At 50.7% G+C, this 19,245-nt stretch overlaps 1 protein-coding gene across 1 annotated transcript; it reads right to left on the bottom strand.

The window, feature by feature from the left end:
- Nucleotides 1-2,959: 2,959 nt before the first annotated feature.
- Nucleotides 2,960-18,501, bottom strand: CACTIN (cactin, spliceosome C complex subunit). Its single transcript, XM_081846133.1, has 10 exons — nt 18,230-18,501; nt 15,793-16,276; nt 12,694-12,789; nt 11,598-11,743; nt 10,469-10,631; nt 10,184-10,298; nt 9,449-9,641; nt 8,506-8,637; nt 5,366-5,640; nt 2,960-4,158 (listed from the first exon to the last, which is right to left on the bottom strand). Exons 1-10 carry the CDS (start codon nt 18,337-18,339, stop codon nt 3,668-3,670), a joined length of 2,205 nt encoding a protein of 734 aa, XP_081702259.1. The 5' UTR covers nt 18,340-18,501; the 3' UTR covers nt 2,960-3,667.
- Nucleotides 18,502-19,245: the final 744 nt, after the last annotated feature.

Here is a 19,245-nt window from a genome sequence, read left to right as displayed (position 1 = left end):
CTGGTTCGCCAGTCCTGCTGGCCACATGACCCGGAAGCTGTACGCCGGCTCCCTCGGCCAGTAAAGCGAGATGAGCGCCGCAACCTCAGAGTCGGCCACGACTGGACCTAATGGTTAGGGGTCCCTTTGCCTTTTTATATCAACAACCTCAGATGTGCAGATCATAGAATCATAGAATCCTAGAGTTGGAAGAGACCACAAGGGCCATCGAGTCCAACCCCCTGCCAAGCAGGAAACAAGCAGATGACACAACCTTGATGGCAGAAAGTGAGGAGGAATTAAAGGAACTTTTAATGAGGGTGAAAGGGGAGAGTGCAAAATACGGTCTGAAGCTCAACATCAAAAAAACAAAGATCATGGCCACTGGGCCCATCACCTCCTGGCAAATAGAAGGGGAAGAAATGGAGGCAGTGAGAGACTTTACTTTCTTGGGTTCCATGATCACTGCAGATGGTGACAGCAGCCACGAAATTGAAAGACGCCTGCTTCTTGGGAGAAAAGCGATGACAAACCTAGACAGCATCTTAAAAAGCAGAGACATCACCTTGCCAACAAAGGTCTGTATAGTTCAAGCTCTGGTTTTCCCAGTAGTGATGTATGGAAGTGAGAGCTGGACCATCAAGAAGGCTGATGGCCGAAGAATGGATGCTTTTGAATTCTGGTGCTGGAGGAGACTCTTGAGAGTCCCATGGACTGCAAGAAGATCAAACTTCTCTGTTCGGAAGGAAATCAGCCCTGAGTGCTCACTGGAAGGACAGATCCTGAAGCTGAGGCTCCAAGACTTTGGCCACCTCATGAGAAGAGAAGACTCCTTGGAAAAGACCCTGATGTTGGGAAAGATGGAGGGCCCAAGGAGAAGGGGATGTCTTCCCCAGTCCTTCCCCCCCGGAGATCACGCTGTTTTGAGGAGGGAGGGGGGAATACCCCACGGAGAAAATGCAATGAGGCTTACGGGAACGAGCTGGGAACATGCCCCATCTTCATCAGAGCTTTAAAATGTTTCAAACGCATCAACCCCCCCCCCCAACTGCAAATTAACATTTGGAGAGCGGTTCCAGTAAGTCCATTAAGGAATTATGACTTATGCATTTGTTTATCAAGAGGATCTGATGTCTTGCTCATTACAGCGTTCGGTTCTCTTCCACTCCCCCACCGTTCAAAATAATAATAATAATCACAGATTGCAAAAGAGCCAATGAAGTCATCTCTTGTTCATTTAGGACATCTGTAATTCCACAAGAGGCGCAGAATTGAGTTCTTGCGACACCCTCGACATCCGTTAGGTCAACCGCAAAACACGTTTCTTGACCACGGGTGGGCAATCTCAGGCCCCAGGATGGCCCTCAAATACAGCCCTCTGTGCCTCTCTACCTGGAAGTCATTTTGGACTCACAGCTGTCCATGGAGGCGCAGGTCAGTTCTGTGCCCAGGGCAGCTCCATCTGGTACGCAGGATGAGACCCTCCTTGCCCGCAGACTGTCTGGCCAGAGTGGTGCATGCTCTGGTTATCTCCCGCTTGGACTACTGCCATGTGCTCTCTGTGGGGCTGCCTTTGAAGGTGACCCAGAAACTACAACTAATCCAGAATGCGGCAGCTAGACTGTGGACTGGGAGCGGCCACGGAAACCATATAACACCCGTCCTGAAAGACCTACATTGGCTCCCAGGACGTTTCTGAGCACAATTCAAAGTGTTGGTGCTGATCTTGAAAGCCCTAAATGGCCCAGTAGACCTGAAGGAGAATCTCCACCCCCATCGTTCATCCTGGACACGGAGGTCCAGCTCCGAGGGCCTTCTGGCGGTTCCCTCCCTGCGAGAAGCGAAGTTACAGGGAAGCAGGCAGAGGGCCTTCTCGGTGGTGGCACCCGCCCTGTGGAACACCCTCCCATCAGATATCAAGGAAATAAACAAATATCTGGCTTTTAGAAGGCATCTGAAGGCAGCCCTGTTTAGGGAAATTTTAAATCTTTTTTATTGTGTTTTTAATATTCTGTTGGGAGCCGCCCAGAGTGGCTGGGGAAACCCAGCCAGCTGGGCTGGGTATAAATAATAAATTAATCTTAATATGATTTCAGTGGTGCCTCGGGTTACAGACCCTTCAGGTTACAGACTCTGCTAACCCAGAAATAGTACCTCGGGTTAAGTACTTTGCTTCAGGATGAGAACAGAAATCGTGAGGCAGCAGCAGGAGGCCCCATTAGCGAAAGTGGTGCTTCAGGTTAAGAACAGTTTCAGGTTAAGAACAGACCTCCGGAACGAATTAAGTACTTAAACTGAAGTACTACTGTAATAAAATCATTACCTTTACCAGGCCCTCAGAATGTGCCCTGTCATTTTCCTCACCACACCCCAAATCTTTTCACCCAAGCTGCAAATGCATGTTTGAGCTCCAGTCACGACTGTTCCAGAGGCTTGGAAACCAAACCAGAGGATTCAGAAGGCAAGAAAGGGGAATAATCCCATCTTCTGTTTGACTGCCCTTAACATCTGACGCGGGTTGCACTGTGGGTTAAACCACAGAGCCTAGGGCTTGCCGATCAGAAGGTCGGCGGTTCGAATCCCCACAATGACGGGGTGAGCTCCTGTTGCTCGGTCCCTGCTCCTGCCAACCTAGCAGTTCGAAAGCACACCAGCGCAAGTAGACAAATAGGTACCACTCTGGCGAGAAGGTAAACGGCGTTTCCGTGCGCTGCTCTGGTTCGCCAGAAGGGCTTAGTCCTGCTGGCCACATGACCCGGAAGCTGTACGCCGGCTCCCTCGGCCAGTAAAGCGAGATGAGCGCCGCAACCCCAGAGTCGACCACGACTGGACCTAACGGTCAGGGGTCCCTTTACCTTTACCTTCTGACGGGAACTGGGAGTCCAGCAACTCTCCCCGGCAGATCTGCTCCTCTTGCCCCACTCAAAATTGATACACTCCCATCGACAAGAGTTTGCAAAAGACAGCAAAGGACAGCTCGGACCATCTAAAAAATTTTATTGTGCCGGGACAGTGCTCTCCGGAGAGAGCCGCTGGGAGAACGGTTATACGAAAGGGTGATTTGGCACCGCTAAGTAAATGTACACAAAGCCATCGCTGCCCTGCTTCAGAAAATAACAAATATACGTAATCTATGCCTGGCAAACGGATCCGTTCGGTGTCGTAGGAATTCTACACAGAGAGAGAAAGAGTCAGGGGTTATTGTTTGTGTCTGCAAAGAGGATGGGGAACACCTGCCGATTTTGGGGAAAGATGAGAGACCACGTGCATCTCTGAGATATTCTCCAGGGCTGTTGCCAAAAGGAGAATTCCTTACGGAATGATGGGAGGGTGACTCTGTTCGGAAGAGGAATTCCCGTCTTGGGTGCCTCTTCTCAGGACGGGGAAATCCCATATCCCTCGCTATCGCCTCCGGAGAGACGGGAGCGCCCCTTAAGAGCAGAAACGGAGGAAAATAGGGGGCTCTGGAATCCAGTCGGTCAGGAATTGCCGGGGGCCGGAACCCCACAACATCTAGAGGGGTGTCGGCGGCCCCTAAAACCGTAACAGAAAAACGGGGGTTCCTGCCGCCCAGCAATCAGCGCAGAAGTTGGACATCTCGGCGGTTTGCGGCAACGCAGCTGGTTTCGGCGCGGGGATGAGCCCCTTCCGCTGGCCGGGGGGGGGCACGGAGGAAGACCCCCCGCCCTCACCGCCGGTAGCGGTAGCGCTTGAAGTGGAACCAGAGTTGGAAGATGCCGTTGGCGAATTGGCAGCGGAAGCCGTGGCGGTGGGAGTATTCCCACTCCCGGTTGACGATCTTGAAGGCGATGTCTTCGTAAGGGGGTCCGGCGTGGAAGCGAAGGGTGGCGAAGTCCTTGTTGTCCGGACAAGCCTCCAGGAAGTACTCCGGCGTGGAGCGCTTGTTGATGAGGTCCGGGTAGAAGATGTTGAATTTGTATCCCTGGACGATTTTGGGCGGTGGGTTGTCGAAGTCATAGTGCGTCTGGTTGTACTTGTTCCACTCGAACCCGGTGTGAACACGGTTGAAGAATCGGGGCTTGCGGGGACGGTACTTGTCGGCCCACAGGTAGGCCTTGCCCGTGAGTGGCATCTCCACGCTGAACTGGGCCTCGTCCGCCCCCATGCCCTCTTTGGCGCGGCGGAAGAAGATGTCCTCCGCGCTCTCGCTGGCGTCGCCTGGGGAGGGACAGAGGGGAGAGGTCAGCAGGTTTGCGAAAATTTGGTCGTCTAGCGTGGCAGCGGCTAGACTTTGGAACTCCCTGCCAATGGATGTTAAGCAGGAAAGGCAGTGGCGGGCGGTCTTGGAGTCTGGATTTTGTGATGATTCATGCATCTAGGGTGGCAGCGGCTAGACTTTGGAACTCCCTGCCAATGGATGTTAAGCAGGAAAGGCAGCGGCGGGCGGGCTTGGAGTCTGGATTTTGCGAGGATTTGGGCGTCTAGCGTGGCAGCGGCTAGACTTTGGAACTCCCTGCCAATAGATGTTAAGCAGGAAAGGCAGCAGCGGGCGGCCTTGGAGTCTGGGTCCGCGAGGATTCGGGCGTCTAGCGTGGCAGTGACTACACTTTGGAACTCCCTGCCAATGGATGTTAAGCAGGAAAGGCAGCGGCGGGCGGGCTTGGAGTCTGGATTTCGCAAGGATTTGGGCGTCTAGCGTGGCAGCGGCTAGACTTTGAAACTCCCTGCCAATGGATGTTGAGGAGGACAGGGGTGGGGGCCTGAGAGGAGGGAGTGGCTTAAGGAAAAGGGTGTGGTTTGAGGAAAGGGAGCGTGGCCTTGGGAGAGGGGGTGTGGATGGAGGGGTGTGGCTTAAAGGAAAGGGGCGTGGCCTCGAGAAAGGAGCATGTGGCCCGCGTAGAGGGGGTGTGGTTTAAGGAAGTGGGTGTGGCCTGCAGGGAGCGGCTGTGGGCTAAGGAGGGGGTGTGGCTTGCAGAGAAGGGTGTGGTTTAAAGAAAGGGGTGTGGCCTCGAGAAACAAATGTGTGGCTTGCAGGGAGGGGGTGTGGTTTAAGGAAGGTGGGTGTGGCCTGCAGGGAGCGGCTGTGGGCTAAGGAGGGGGTGTGGCTTGCGGAGAAGGGTGTGGTTTAAAGAAGGGTGTGGCCTCGAAAAAAGGGTGTGCAGCCTGCAGGGAGGGGCTGTGGTTTAAGGAAAGGTGTGGCCATGAGAGGGGTGTGGTTTAAACAAAGGGGTGTGGCCTCGAGCAAAGGGCACTGGCTGCCCAGAGGGCGTGGCTTGAGGAAAGTGGGCGTGGCCTGAGAAGAGGCCTGAGGCCAGGAAGAGAGTCCCGAGGTTTCTGCTTCTAGACAACCAGCTCCGCAGGGCAGCTGCCCCCCGTGGCGCCAAGCCAAGCCCCAGAGCCCACCTCAGCCCCCTTCCCCTCCTACCTGTGACCTGGAGCTGCTGTCGGGAGAGCAGGAGCCGCTGGAAATCCTCGTCGGCCTCCACCACGTGGGCGTCGAAGGGCAGCTCGTGGGACGTCAGCAGGCGGGGGCTGTACTTGCCGGCGTCGTAGTCATCCAAGCTCTGTTGGATGAGGTCTTCCTCGATCAGAACCGCCTCGCCATCTCCCTCCGCCTTGGCCTCCGATTCGGGCTCGGTGCCCCCGGGCTCAGCCGAAGAGGTGCTGGGCTGCGCCTGAGCACTGTCCTCCGGCTCCAGCCTGCAGAAAGGGAAGAAAAGATTTTGGATTTGATATCCCGCTTTATCACTACCCGAAGGAGTCTCAAAGCGGCTCACATTCTCCTTTCCCTTCCTCCCCCACAACAAACACTCTGTGAGGTGAGTGGGGCTGAGAGACTTCAGAGAAGTGTGACTGGCCCAAGGTCACCCAGCAGCTGCATGTGGAGGAGCGGGGAATCGAACCCGGTTCACCAGATTACGAGTCCACCGCTCTTAACAACTACACCACACGGGCTCCCTTCTGCTCTGAGCTGTCTATCAGCTCCACCTAAGACCCTCCCTGCCTGCAGACTGTCTGGCCAGTCAGGGCAAAAAGCCCAGAATTAAGTTTAAGATTTTAACTGATGCAAAGGATAGAGGGGGATTTGCCCTGCCAGACTTAAGATTATACTACGAAGCAGCAGCCTTCTGCTGGCTGAAAGACTGGCTACTTCTTGAGAACACAGACATCTTAGATTTGGAAGGATATGATAATTGTTTTGGTTGGCATGCATACTTATGGTACAACAAGGCAGTGGTGTACAAAGGTTTTAAAAATCATATTGTTAGAAAAGCACTATATAATGTTTGGAGCAGATACAAAGACCTACTGGAAACTAAAACTCCCAGGTGGTTGTCACCAATGGAAGCCAAGGGGGTGAAAAAACTTAATATGGATTCTAAATGGCCAAAATATTGTGAAATCTTAGAACATGAAGGTGAAAGGGTTAAGCTTCAGAGTTACGAAAAACTAAAGTCCAAAGTTCGAGATTGGCTGCATTACTACCAGATAAATGAGACATTTAAAGAGGACAGGAAAATAGGATTTCAGGAGGAGAGGTCAAAGTTAGAAACGGAACTGTTAGAACCCAATACTAAGAATCTGTCAAGAATGTATAATTTGCTGCTTAAATGGAATACACAAGAGGAAACGGTGAAATCAGCTATGATTAAATGGGCACAGGATATCGGTCATGACATTATGTTTGCTGACTGGGAACATACCCCTCCCCACCTTCTCACTATATAGAAGGGTCTGGAAACTTCTGTTTCAGTGTATCTGAAGAAGTGTGCATGCACACGAAAGCTCATACCAAGAACTGACTTAGTTGGTCTTTAAGGTGCTACTGGAAGGAATTTGTTTTGTTTTGACTGGGAACAGTTATGGACCACTGGTGTTAAGTTCACGGCATGTAATGCCTTAAAAGAAAATATAATGAAAATGATCTACAGGTGGTACATGACCCCAGTCAAGCTTGCAAAAATTTACCATTTGCCCAATAATAAATGCTGGAAATGTAATGAGAATGAAGGTACCTTCTACCACCTATGGTGGACCTGCCCGAGGGTGAAAGCATTCTGGGAAATGATCTATAATGAAATTAAGAAAGTCCTTAAATGGACATTTACTAAGAAACCAGAGGCTTTTCTCCTGGGCATGGTTGGCCAATTGGTGCCAAAGAAGGATAGGACTTTCTTTATGTATGCTACTACTGCAGCAAGAATTCTTCTGGCAAAGTATTGGAAGATGCAAGAACTACCTACTCTTGAAGAATGGCAGACAAAGGTGATTGACTTCATGGGACTGGCAGAGATGACCGGCAGAATTCGTGACCAGGGGAAAGAGGCAGTGGAAGAAGATTGGAAGAAATTTAAAATATATCTTAAAAACTGTTGTAAAATTGATGAGTGTTAAGATGTCAAGGGGTAAGAAGCAGAGAATTACAGCTGTAATCAACAAATTTATGGGAATGTAATGAAGTGATTTAAATGGGTAATTTGACTAAAGGGTTGCTAAAAAATTCTTTTTAAAATAAGGATGCAGCGAAAGGGAGGTATGGGGAAGTCGACTGAAAGAAGTTACAGGAAAACAAGATTATGAAATCATATATGTTTAAATGTTTTGTATGTTTTTGTTTGTGTTTTGTTTGTTTTTATTATGTGTTTGAAAAATGAATAAAAAATTTTTTTTTTAAAAAAACAGACTGTCTGGCCAGAGTGGTGCATGCTCTGGTTATCTCCCGCTTGGACTACTGCCATGCGCTCTACGTGGGGCTGCCTTTGAAGGTGACCCGGAAACTGCAATTAATCCAGAATGCGGCAGCTAGACTGGTGACAGGGAGCGGCCGCTGAGACCACATAACACTGGTCCCAAAAGGCCTACATTGGCTCCCAGGACATTTCCAAGCACAATTCAAAGGGTTGGTGCTGACCTTGAAAGCCCTAAATGGTCCAGTAGACCTGAAGGAGCGTCTCCACCCCCATCATCCAGCCAGGACACAGAGGTCAAGCTCCGAGGGCCTTCTGTTGGTTCCCTCCCTGCAAGAAGTGAGGTTACAGGGAACCAGGCAGAGGGCCTTCTCGGTGGTGGCGCCCTCCCTGTGGAACGCCCTCGCACCAGATGTCAAGGAAACAAACAACTACCTGACTTTTAGAAGACATCTGGAGGCAGCCCTGATTAGGGAACTGTTTGATGTTTTATTGTGTTTTAATATTCTGTTGGGAGCCGCCCAGAGTGGCTGGAAAAACCAGCCACATGGGCGGGCAGCCTGGGGGTCATTTTGGACTCACAGCTGTCCATGGAGGCGCAGGTCAATTCTGTGTCCAGGGCAGCTCCATCTGGTACACAGGATGAGACCCTCTCTGCCCGCAGACTGTCTGGCCAGAGTGGTGCATGCTCTGGTTATCTCCCGCTTGGAATACTGCCATGCGCTCTACGTGGGGCTGCCTTTGAAGCTGACCCAAAAACTGCAATTAATCCAGAATTTGGCAGCCAGACTGGGGACTGGGAGTGGCCGCTGAGACCACATAACATTGGTCCTGAAAGACCTACGTTGGTCCTGAGAGCCCCCCAAAAGCAGCTCACCGGCTGCTGCAGCCTCCTGGGGGCGAAGACTCCTTCTTAATGATGGGGAAGAGGGGCTCGCTCTCGACTCCTTGTTCCTGCTTCAGCTTGTAGAGTTTTTGGCGGAGGACGTCCTGGTGGCGCTCCCGCAGCCTGGGAGAGAAGGAGAAAACGCAATGAAAAGCTCAAGATAACACGTTGATCTACCCACACTTGTTATCCCTGAGAAACGTAGAAAATAACAGAATATTTTATCTGAAAGTCTTCAAACTTAAAAGCAAAGATAAAGGGACCCCAGACCATTATTATTATTATTATTATTATTATTATTATTATTACTACTACCCCGCCCATCTAGCTGGGCCTCCCCAGCCACTCTGGGTGGCTTCCAACAGGATATTAAAGGTAAAGGGTCCCCTGACCGTTAGGTCCAGTCGTGGCCGACTCGGGGGTTGCAGTGCTCATCTCGCTTTATTGGCCGAGGGAGCCGGCGTACAGCTTCCGGGTCATGTGGCCAGCAGGACTAAGCCGCTTCTGGCGAACCAGAGCAGCGCACGTAAACGCTGTTTGCCTTCCCGCCGGAGTGGTACCTATTGATCTACTTGCACTTTGACATGCTTTCGAACTGCTAGGTTGGCAGGAGCAGGGACCGAGCAATGGGAGCTCACGCCGTCATTGCAGGGATTCTGATCAGCAAGTCCTAGGCTCTGTGGTTTAACCCACAGCGCCACCTGTGTCCCAATTTTTAGGGGTTGTTTTTAAAAGTCTGGGACGGATTAATCCGTTTCGCCTTACTTTCTACGGGAAAGCAGTGCACCTTGGTTTTGGAACGCTTTGGCTTTGGAACGGACTTCCGGAACGGATCGAGTTTGAGAACCAAGGGGCCACAGTATTTTTAAAAAGTTACGGTCAGAAATTAGGCCGCCGCTGTGGGAAGGTGGTCCGATCAGGGTGATCCACTCACCTTGCCCGGGCCATATAGGCTTTTAGCTGTTGCAGGAGACTCTCCCAGTAGCCAATGTCCAGGTTGGGTCCTCCGGCCAGGATCTTGCCCTCAATGCCCTGGTAGATGACCTGCAACTGGTTGTAGGTCTTGCCTTTGAAGACGGACTGCACGTCGGAGCTGACCGAAGCGTTAACCCCTTCGCGGCGCTCGCCTGCAGGACGTGGAAGGGGAGGAAGATGCCGTCAGAAGAGGAGAGGGGGCCCAGGAACCTCGCCGCCTCCCCGGCCGAGGAGTTGGGTGCGAATCCTGAATTTCGCCTGATGTTGTTCCAACTCCCAAGTCGATCTGATGAACTGTGGGGTCCATTCACACGGAAGCTCTTTCTCTCAATACAATACTCTTTATTGTCATTGTCCCACACAGAACAACAAAACTGAAAAATCTACATAAGACATTCAAAACCCAACAAGCCTGCTATCCCAGCTATCCCAACCTGGTTAGCTCCCTAAAAATTCTGATACCCCTTTTTTAAATACAATATACTCCCATAAAGGTAAAGGTACCCCTGACCATTAGGTCCAGTCGTGGCCGACTCTGGGGTTGCGGCGCTCATCTCGCTTTACTGGCCGAGGGAGCCGGTGTACAGCTTCCGAGTCATGCGGCCAGCAGGACTAAGCCGCTTCTGGCGAACCAGAGCACACATTTTTGTTCCACAAGCAAGGCAGGCCCTCCGATGCTTCAATTCACACCTACCTGGCCCTTTCCCAGAAGCCTCTAATTTGCGGAGCTTAGCGATTTCCTCCTCAGTGATGATGGTCATGTCTCTCCAAAAATCCACATTTTTCCCTTGTTCCAGCTCCATGTAAACCTGGAAAACAGAGGGGGGAAACAGCTGAGGCTCTGGACTCAGGGGTGGGGTGGGGTGGAAATGAATTTCTTGACACCTGCCCCCCACAAATACATTACTCCCGTTTTATATCGTTTAGGGCGGGGTGGGGAATGCGAAATTCGCCACGCTGCATGGGATCGCAGCCCTACCTGAATGTCTTCCAGCAGGTCTTCCATGTCCGAGACGGTGAGGCCGTTCAGGAAAGTGTACGGCTCGTGCATCTCCACTGCCAGGTCGTCGTCTTCGGCGCTGATGTATTTGGCCAGGAGGTCGATGGGCTTGGCCCGCCCGTCTCGGATGCGAATCTTGGAGCTGCGGGGGGCGGGGGGGGGGGAGAACACGAAGGAGACGAGGTCAGGCTGAAGGATGTAGAATACTCAAGCAAAAGTTTTATTTACAACCTTACAAACACAAAGCTTTTAATGTTTAAAGGTAAAGGTAAAGGTAAAAAGGGACCCCTGACCATTAGGTCTAGTCGTAGCTGACTCTGGGGTTGCGAAAGTGCCACCGCGTCCCTTTTAATGTTTAGGGAAGCTTTTAATGTTTAATAGGTTATTGTAGTTTAGTGTTCTGTTGGAAGCCACCCAGAGTGGGCGGGGTATAAATAATAAATTATTATTATTATTATTATTATTATTATTATTATTATTATTGCCTGAGCTCAGAAAAAGAGCCCTGCAGGATGAGGCCCTCCCACACGGATCACGTTTGCAACCCAAGCATCCACTGTATTATTATGAATATGAATATGAATATGAATATGATTACGATTATGATTATTTTATTATTAAAAGCATGTGGGTCTTCTCTTTTGCAGGCAAATTCAAAATGCAACTTCTCAATTTGTACACATCACCTTCTATACCTAATCAGCCTTGAAAACCACTCGCAGAAACAGTTCTTAAAGCTACAATCGTCTTTTCTGTTTCTTTGAAGAAGAAGAAGAAGAAGAAGAAGAAGAAGAAGAGTTTGTATTTGATATCCCGCTTTATCACTACCCGAAGGAGTCTCAAAGCGGCTCACATTCTCCTTTCCCTTCCTCCCCCACAACAAGCACTGTGTGAGGTGAGTGGGGCTGAGAAACTTCAGAGAAGTGTGACTGGCCCAAGGTCACCCAGCAGCTGCAGGTGGAAGAGCGAGGAAGCGAACCGGGTTCACCAGATTACGAGACTACCGCTCTTAACCACTACACCACACTGGTGAAGACAGGATGACTTGGGAGTCTCCCAGCCTCTGGCATCCCCGAAACCCTCACCCTTTCCCTCTCCCCTCTCTTACCGCAGTTTGGCCTGCTGCAGGTGGAAGTTGTCTTCTTGCTCCTCCCACGTCTTGAAATGTTCCGCCTCCTTTTCCCGCTGAAGCATCTCCAGCTCTTGCTCGCGCATGGCTTTCTCGCGCTCCCGCTCCAAGCGCAACTGCTTCACCTGCAAAGAGAGACCCGAGAACGAGGGGTGTTCAGATGATGTGTGTGTGTGCAATAGATAGATACCGTGTTTTCGCTCTATAAGACGCACCAGACCATGAGACGCACCTAGTTTTTGGAGGAGGAAAACAAGAAAAAAAATATTCTGAATCCCAGAGGCCAGAACAGCAAGAGGGATCGCTGCGCAGTGAAAGCAGCAATCCCTCTTGCTGTTCTGGCTTCTGGGATAGCTGCGCAGCCTGCATTCGCTCCATAAGACGCACACACATTTCCCCTTACTTTTTAGGAGGGAAAAAGTGAGCCTTATAGAGCAAAAAATACGGTGATTTATTACAGTCGGAGACCAGCTGATAAAACACACTTGGGGGTAAAATCCCAGAAGGAAAGCAAACATTTAAAACAATGTACAGCAATACATTTGAAAGTTATAAATGCGGTGAGCATGTAGACACTCAAAACTTTAAGATAAGCTACCACAGAGAGAGGGGACGCGGGTGGCGCTGTGGGTTAAACCACAGAGCCTAGGACTTGCCGATCAGAAGGTCAGCGGTTCGAATCCCCGCGACGGGATGAGCTCCCGTTGCTCGGTCCCAGCTCCTGACAACTAGCAGTTCGAAAGAACGTCAAAGTGCAAGCAGATAAATAGGTCCCACTCCGGCGGGAAGGTAAAAGGCATTTCCGTGCGCTGCTCTGGTTCACCAGAAGCGACTTAGTCATGCTGGCCACATGACCCGGAAATCCAAGTTCACAGGAGAGGAGCAGATTCAGCAGGCAATCAAAATCTGAATTACCGGTCAATTCCCCAAGGGTCAAACAAACCTGCAGCTCAGATCTTCCAGACCCTGGCGGTCCTCTCCTTTTTGCGGCACCGGGGCTTCATCCCTAAGGCAAAGACACTCTGTGCATGCCCAGAGAAACCCTCCCCCACCTCACTGCTACTGTGGCTCTTACCTTCTGAAGCTCCAGTCGGTTTTCCTCCTGGATCCGTTTGTTCCGGTCTTTTAACTCCTTCTCCTCCAAGTGGCCGATCCCCTTCTTCTCCAGAGCCTGAGATGATAAATAAAATCGAGGCAGAGAGAAAAACGTTTTAACATTCAAAGGAGGCGTTCCTTTCCCGAGAGGAATGCCTCTTCTTAGATCAGGAACGAGAAACCTGGACCCCTCCAGAAACTGCTGGACTCGAACTCGCAGCTGCCCAATCAGCACAGAAGGGGAGGTTTTTAGCCCCTGAAGAGCCTTTTACTCCTTGGTACTGATGGAGGACTCCCTGGTCCTCAATGGGGTCACTGTGCCCCTGAAGGACCAGGTGCGCAGCCTGGGGGTCATTTTGGACTCACAGCTGTCCATGGAGGCGCAGGTCAATTCTGTGTCCAGGGCAGCTCCATCTGGGACGCAGGATGAGACCCTACCTGCCTGTGGACTGTCTGGCCAGAGTGTTGCATGCTCTGGTTATCTCCCGCTTGGACTACTGCCATGCGCTCTACATAGGGCTACCTTTGAAGGTGACCCGGAAACTGCAACTAATCCAGAATGTGGCAGCTAGACTGGTGACTGGGAGCGGCCGCCAAGACCATATAACACCGGTCCTGAAAGACCTACATTGGCTCCCAGTACCTTTAAAGCCCTAAACGGCCTTGGTCCAGTATATCTGAAGGAGCATTTCCACCCCCATTGTTCTGCCCGGACACTGAGGTCCAGCACCGAGGGTCTTCTGGAGGTTCCCTCCCTGCGAGAAGCCAAGTTACAGGGAACCAGGCAGAGGGCCTTCTCGGTGGTGGCGCCCGTCCTGTGGAACGCCCTCCCACCAGATGTCAAAGAGAACAACAACTACCAGACTTTTAGAAGACACCTGAAGGCAGCCCTGTTTAGGGAAGCTTTTAGTGTTTGATGTATTGCAGTATTTAAATATTTTGTGGGAAGCCGCCCGGTGTGGCTGGGGAAGCCCAGCCAGATGGGCGGGGTATATATAATAAATTATTATTATTATTAGAGCCAATTTGAGTGGAAGGAACTGAGTCAGTCACCGAGGACGGCTATAATGTTATTGCTCTAGTTAAATAAATTGTTAAAATTGTTGTTAAGGAAATTGCTGTTTTTCTCCTTCCAATAAAGCACAGCAGAAAAGTTGTCCAAATATAAACAGCCCACTTATTAAACTTCAACACCAATTTCATAATTATCCGCCTTATGTATTTCTTAACAGCGCAACCAAATCAGTCATTTTCGACAGAACTGCAAAAACTACTCTGAAAATTTATTCGTCCAAAAAACGAAACCTTCACCTTTGTCGCGAATGTTAAGATGGTACCAGCAAGAATGAGTCTCTGTTTAAAAATAAGATTTACTGTATTTTTCGCTCCTTAAGACGCAACAGGTTTTTAGAGAAAAACAAGAAAAAAAATATTCAGAACGAAACAGTGGATGTATGATTTTTGTGGTTCGTGCTGTGGCCACAGACATGTGATTTGACGGTGAGTTTGGGGGAGCCCAATGCAAAAATCCTGAGAACCCATGTGGATCCGTGCTTTGTAACCACGTTTCTGCGCCTTTGCACTATCTGCTTTTCGCCCCTGGGCAATTCGGCTCCAGGGACCATGCATTCGCTCCGTAAGACACACAGACATTTCCCCTTACTTTTTAGGAAGGAAAAAGTATGACTTATGGAACGAAAAATACGGTAAACCAAGCCTTACTGACGAGTGGTTTAAATCGTGATTTGAATCTATTCCATTTGCCGTATTTTTCACTCTATAGGACACACTTTTCCCCCTCCAAAAATGAAGGGGAAATGTGTGTGCGTCCTACGGAGCAAATGCAGGGGGGAAGCGGGCAGGAAAAGCTCCCAAAAGCCGCCGCACACAAGCTCCGAGCGGCTCTTGCGGGCTTTTCTTCAGGAGGGAGAAGGGACTGACGCGGCCAGTCAGTCCCTTCTCTCTCCTTGTAGAAAAGCCCGCAGGAGCCGTGCGCTCCTTAAAGGGTGCGCGGCTCCTGTGGGTTTTTGCAGGAGGTGGGGGTATTGCCGGAGAGGTTGTGTGGGGCTAAAGAAGCCATAGCCCCGTTCAGCCTCTCCCAGCTGGAGAGGTTGCACGCGGCTATGGCAGAAGCCTCTTTAGCCGGCGCAACCTCTCCAGCCGGGAGAGGTTGCGCAGGGCTAAAGAAGCCCCGCTTGCTGTTTTGACTTGTTGCTCTTCGGGGCTGGCGGGGGGACGGGGACCCGGGCTTCCCCGGCAGCCCCAAGAAGCTCGCAGAGCAGCGGAAAGGCTGCGCGCCTTTCGGCTGCTCCCCGACCTGCTCTTTGAGGCTGGAGGTGGGCTTCCCCCCACCAGCCCCAAAGAGCAGGTCGAAAGGAACCTGAAGCCTGGAGAGAGAGAGGGGTCAGTGCGCACCGACCCCTCTCACTCTCTAGGCTTCCAAGGTAGCTGCCTGAAGGCGACTGAACGCACCTTGAATGGCCCCTTGTTTTATAGGGGGAGAACAAGGGGAAAAAAATTCTCCCCCTCTCTGCGCAGCGCCTCCTGCCTCTTCACTGAAGGGGTGCTGGGCAGAGAGGGGGAGAATTTTTTTTTTCTTGTTCTCCCCCTCTAAAACAAGGTGCGTCCTATGGTCGGGTGCGTCCTATAGAACGAAAAATACGGTAAATCATAGAGTTGGAAGAGACCACAAGGGCCATCGAGTCCAACCCCCTGCCAAGCAGGAAACACCATCAGAGCACTCCTGACATATGGTTGTCAAGCCTCTGCTTCAAGACCTCCAAAGAAGGAGACTCCACCACACTCCTGGGCAGCAAATTCCACTGTCAAACAGCTCTCACTGTCAGGAAGTTCTTCCTAATGTTTAGGTGGAATCTTCTTTCTTGTAGTTTGGAGCCATTGCTCCGTGTCCGCTTCTCTGGAGCAGCAGAAAACAACCTTTCTCCCTCCTCTATGTGACATCCTTTTATATATTTGAACATGGCTATCATATCACCCCTAATCAAATCCACCGCTTCCACATTGACCTCTTGGCTACAGTGCCAACATCCCGGGCTGCCGACAGCGGTCCGAAACTCACCTTGCTCCAGATGAAGGCTCCCAGAAGGTTGTTATCCCCAAAGGGGTTGTCGGTGTTGGTGTACCCCATGTACTCTTCCCCCCAGCCCATCTTCTCACGCTTCTTGCGCTCCTTCGCTTCCTTCTTGGCCAGGCGCCGAGCCCTCTTCTCCTCCGGGGTCTCCAGAGCCTTAACCATCTCCTTCTGTTTTTTCTTGTCGTCTTTCAGCTGCAACCGTTCCTGGAGGCTCAGTTCCTCGCCCAGGTCCCCCCGAGAGCTCTGCGAGCGGGACGGCGAAGGCGACGTCACTGAGGACACGGAGGATCGGGACCCAGAGCGCTTCCGGGTCCTCTTCCCCCTCCTCTCGCTGCTGCGCCCTCGCCTCTCCGGCGAGGAATCCGAGCTCGGGGAGCGGCCGCGAGAACGCCGCTTCTTGTGCCTCTTCGCGTGTCGGTCCTCGTTTTTCTCTTTCTTCTTCTGCCATTTCTGGCTCTCATCCTCCGAGCTAAGGAAAGAGAGAAATTTTGATTTGAGAGTGAAAGAGAGGGGCAGAACTCCGGCCAGAGGTAGCCCCCCCCCCGAGGGTTGGAAGCAAAAGGGGGCAGAGGAATGAGCAGAAAACTTTTAACATTTTTACAAGAGCCAGTGTGGTGTAGTGGTTAAGAGCGGTGGACTCGCAATCTGGGGAACTGGGTTCGCGTCTCTGCTCCTCCACATGCAGCTGCTGGGTGACCTTGGGCCAGTCACACTTCTCTGACGTCTCTCAGCCCCACTCACCTCACAGAGTGTTTGTTGTGGGGGAGGAAGGGAAAGGAGAATGTGAGCCGCTTTGAGACTCCTTCGGGTAGTGATAAAGCGGGATATCAAATCCAAACTCTTCTAGTTTCTACATATACCCAGTGCATTTTTTCAGTGGTACCTTCGTTCTAAAAGGTCTTCATGCTCAAACAACTTGGAACCCAAACACTGCAAACCCAAAAGTCAGTGTTCTGGTATTATATATAATTATATATAACAATAGTTTGTGAACTCCTCTATTCCAGACTTAAGAACGGAAAGCGTAATGCTGGTGGTCAACAAAAGAAGTTCAAAGACTCTCTCAAGGCAAATCTTTAAAAATGTAGTATAAACACAGACAACTGGGAAACACTGGCCTGCAAGCGCTCCAGTTGGAGAACAGCCTTGACCAAAGGTGTCCTGGGCTTTGAAGACAATCGAACTCAGGACGCAAGGGAGAAACGTGCTAGGAGGAAGGGACGCTTGGCAAACCCTCACCGGGATCAACTCCTGCCCAGAAACCTCTGTCCCCACTGTGGAAGGACGTGTGGGTCCAGAATTGGCCTCCACAGTCACTTACGGACTCATTGTTAAAACCGTGTTCATGGAAGACAATCTTACTTGGCTACGAGGGATCGCCAAAGAAGAAGAAAAAGGGGGTTGGACTAGATGACACAAGATTGCAACTCTAAGATTCTGTGAATATACTTTCCACTGGTCCTATGTTTTTGCAGCAATGACAAACCTAGACAGCATCTTAAAAAGCAGAGACATCTCCTTGCCAACAAAGGTCCGTCTAGTTCAAGCTCTGGTTTGCCCAGCAGTGATGTATGGAAGTGAGAGCTGGACCATAAAGAAGGCTGATGGCCGAAGAATGGATGCTTTTGAATTCTGGTGCTGGAGGAGACTCTTGAGAGTCCCATGGACTTTTCCAGGGAGTCTTCTCTTCTCATGAGGTGGCCAAAGTCTTGGAGCCTCAGCTTCAGGATCTGTCCTTCCAGTGAGCACTCAGGGCTGATTTCCTGAAGAATGGAGAGGTTGGATCTTCTTGCAGTCCATGGGACTCTCAAGCGTCTCCTCCAGCACCAGAATTCAAAAGCATCCATTCTTTGGCGATCAGCCTTCTTGATGGTCCAGCTCTCACTTCCATAGATCACTACTGGGGAAACCAGAGCTTGAACTATACAGACCTTTGTTGAACTCTGTATTCTTATTGAACTCTGTATTCTTATTAATCAGAGTTCAATCCTTCCTTTACTTTTCAATTCAATTCAAAATCCTTTATTAGGCATAGTACACCACACATTAACAACACCAGGCGGTTCCTGCTTGTGGATTCCCCTCGGGGGCAGCTGCTGGGATGCTGAACTATGACAGCCAGCCCCCCCCCCACTTTTGGCCTGAACCAGCTGCAGGGCACTTTTGACATGCTCAGGAGCACTCTTGCCACCTTACTATTTGCCCCCTTGAGCCAAAGGCACACCGAAACCTAGCAGGAGAAGCAGCTTGGGGGGGGGCTTAAGCCCCTTCCCCACATTTTAAGCCCGCTTAACACCCTATAGAATCCCCTATAGAAAGCTATAGGGGAGGAACAACAACCACCGCTCTACCCCGGGCGAACTCTATGGTCCGGAGACTCTATGGTCCCCAGGGCCGCGCCCCGCCGGGCTTCCCCGCTCACCTTCCACCCCGCTCTCTCCTCCTCCTCCTCTGCCTCCTCCTCTCCCGCTCCTCGGATCTGGACCGGCTTCTCCTCCGGCGCCGTTCCCTGGACCGGGACCTGGAGCCCATGGCCACTCTAGGCCTGCCCCCGCGACTCTGGGCGCTTCCGGCCTGTTTGAGGGCGGGCGCAGGGACTGGGGTCCTTCTTCGGCGGCGTCGCGCTTCGGGGCTGGCGTGGGCGGCGCCTGAGCAGGGAAGGGGAATCTCCCGCCCACCTAACAATTCACGCCCACCCCACCCTTAAAAAACACACACCACCTGATGTTTCCTTGTGGGGGCTGCTTAGGGGTCGCGTGCTGCGAGGGTGAGGGGGAAAAAAGATTTAATTATTGATCAGGCACTAGTGTAGACACACCCATCGTTGTTCCATGCAGCTTGGCCTACCTTGCAGGGGTGTCCTTTAAAAAAATAAATAAATTGATTTTTCACAAAAATTTAAACAAATACACACATATAGATAAACAAACACAGATCATAGCTTTTATAAACCTTGATCTAATTAACATTGTTCAGTGACATCCTCGTGTCCCCCGGGTTGGATTTCAATATATATCATTTTAACGCTTTTCCAAATCAATGTTCTTATAAAATTAATTTTTATCTCTTGACATCTTTCTTTCTTCCCACTTCAGTATTAAACATATTAATCCATCATGTAATACATATCGTAGTCCTAAGCCTATCCATTATTTGCAAGGTTTTCCCAACTGATTTAACTTAACATATTTAGCTAAATTGTCATTAAATTTCTTCCATTCTTCCTGGAACTCCTCCTCCGGTCAGGTCGGCTTTTCTCCGAAAATGCCATCATTTTTGCAGGGGTCTCCTTAAGTGATCTCTGCAACCTGGAATAAATGGTGTTTTCTGGGCATAGCTTGACCCTGATCCCTTCCCTGCCTCAAGCCAGCACTGTATAATAATAATCAATCAATAATCATTAATTAATTAAAAATATATTTGTACCCCGCCCAATTT

The sequence above is a fragment of the Podarcis erhardii genome, assembly GCF_964252035.2.
Source record: "Podarcis erhardii genome assembly, chromosome: 18".
Lineage (NCBI taxonomy): Eukaryota > Metazoa > Chordata > Lepidosauria > Squamata > Lacertidae > Podarcis > Podarcis erhardii.
The sequence above is the reverse complement of the archived record's forward strand: the minus strand, read 5'-3'. Positions and strand labels throughout refer to the sequence as shown.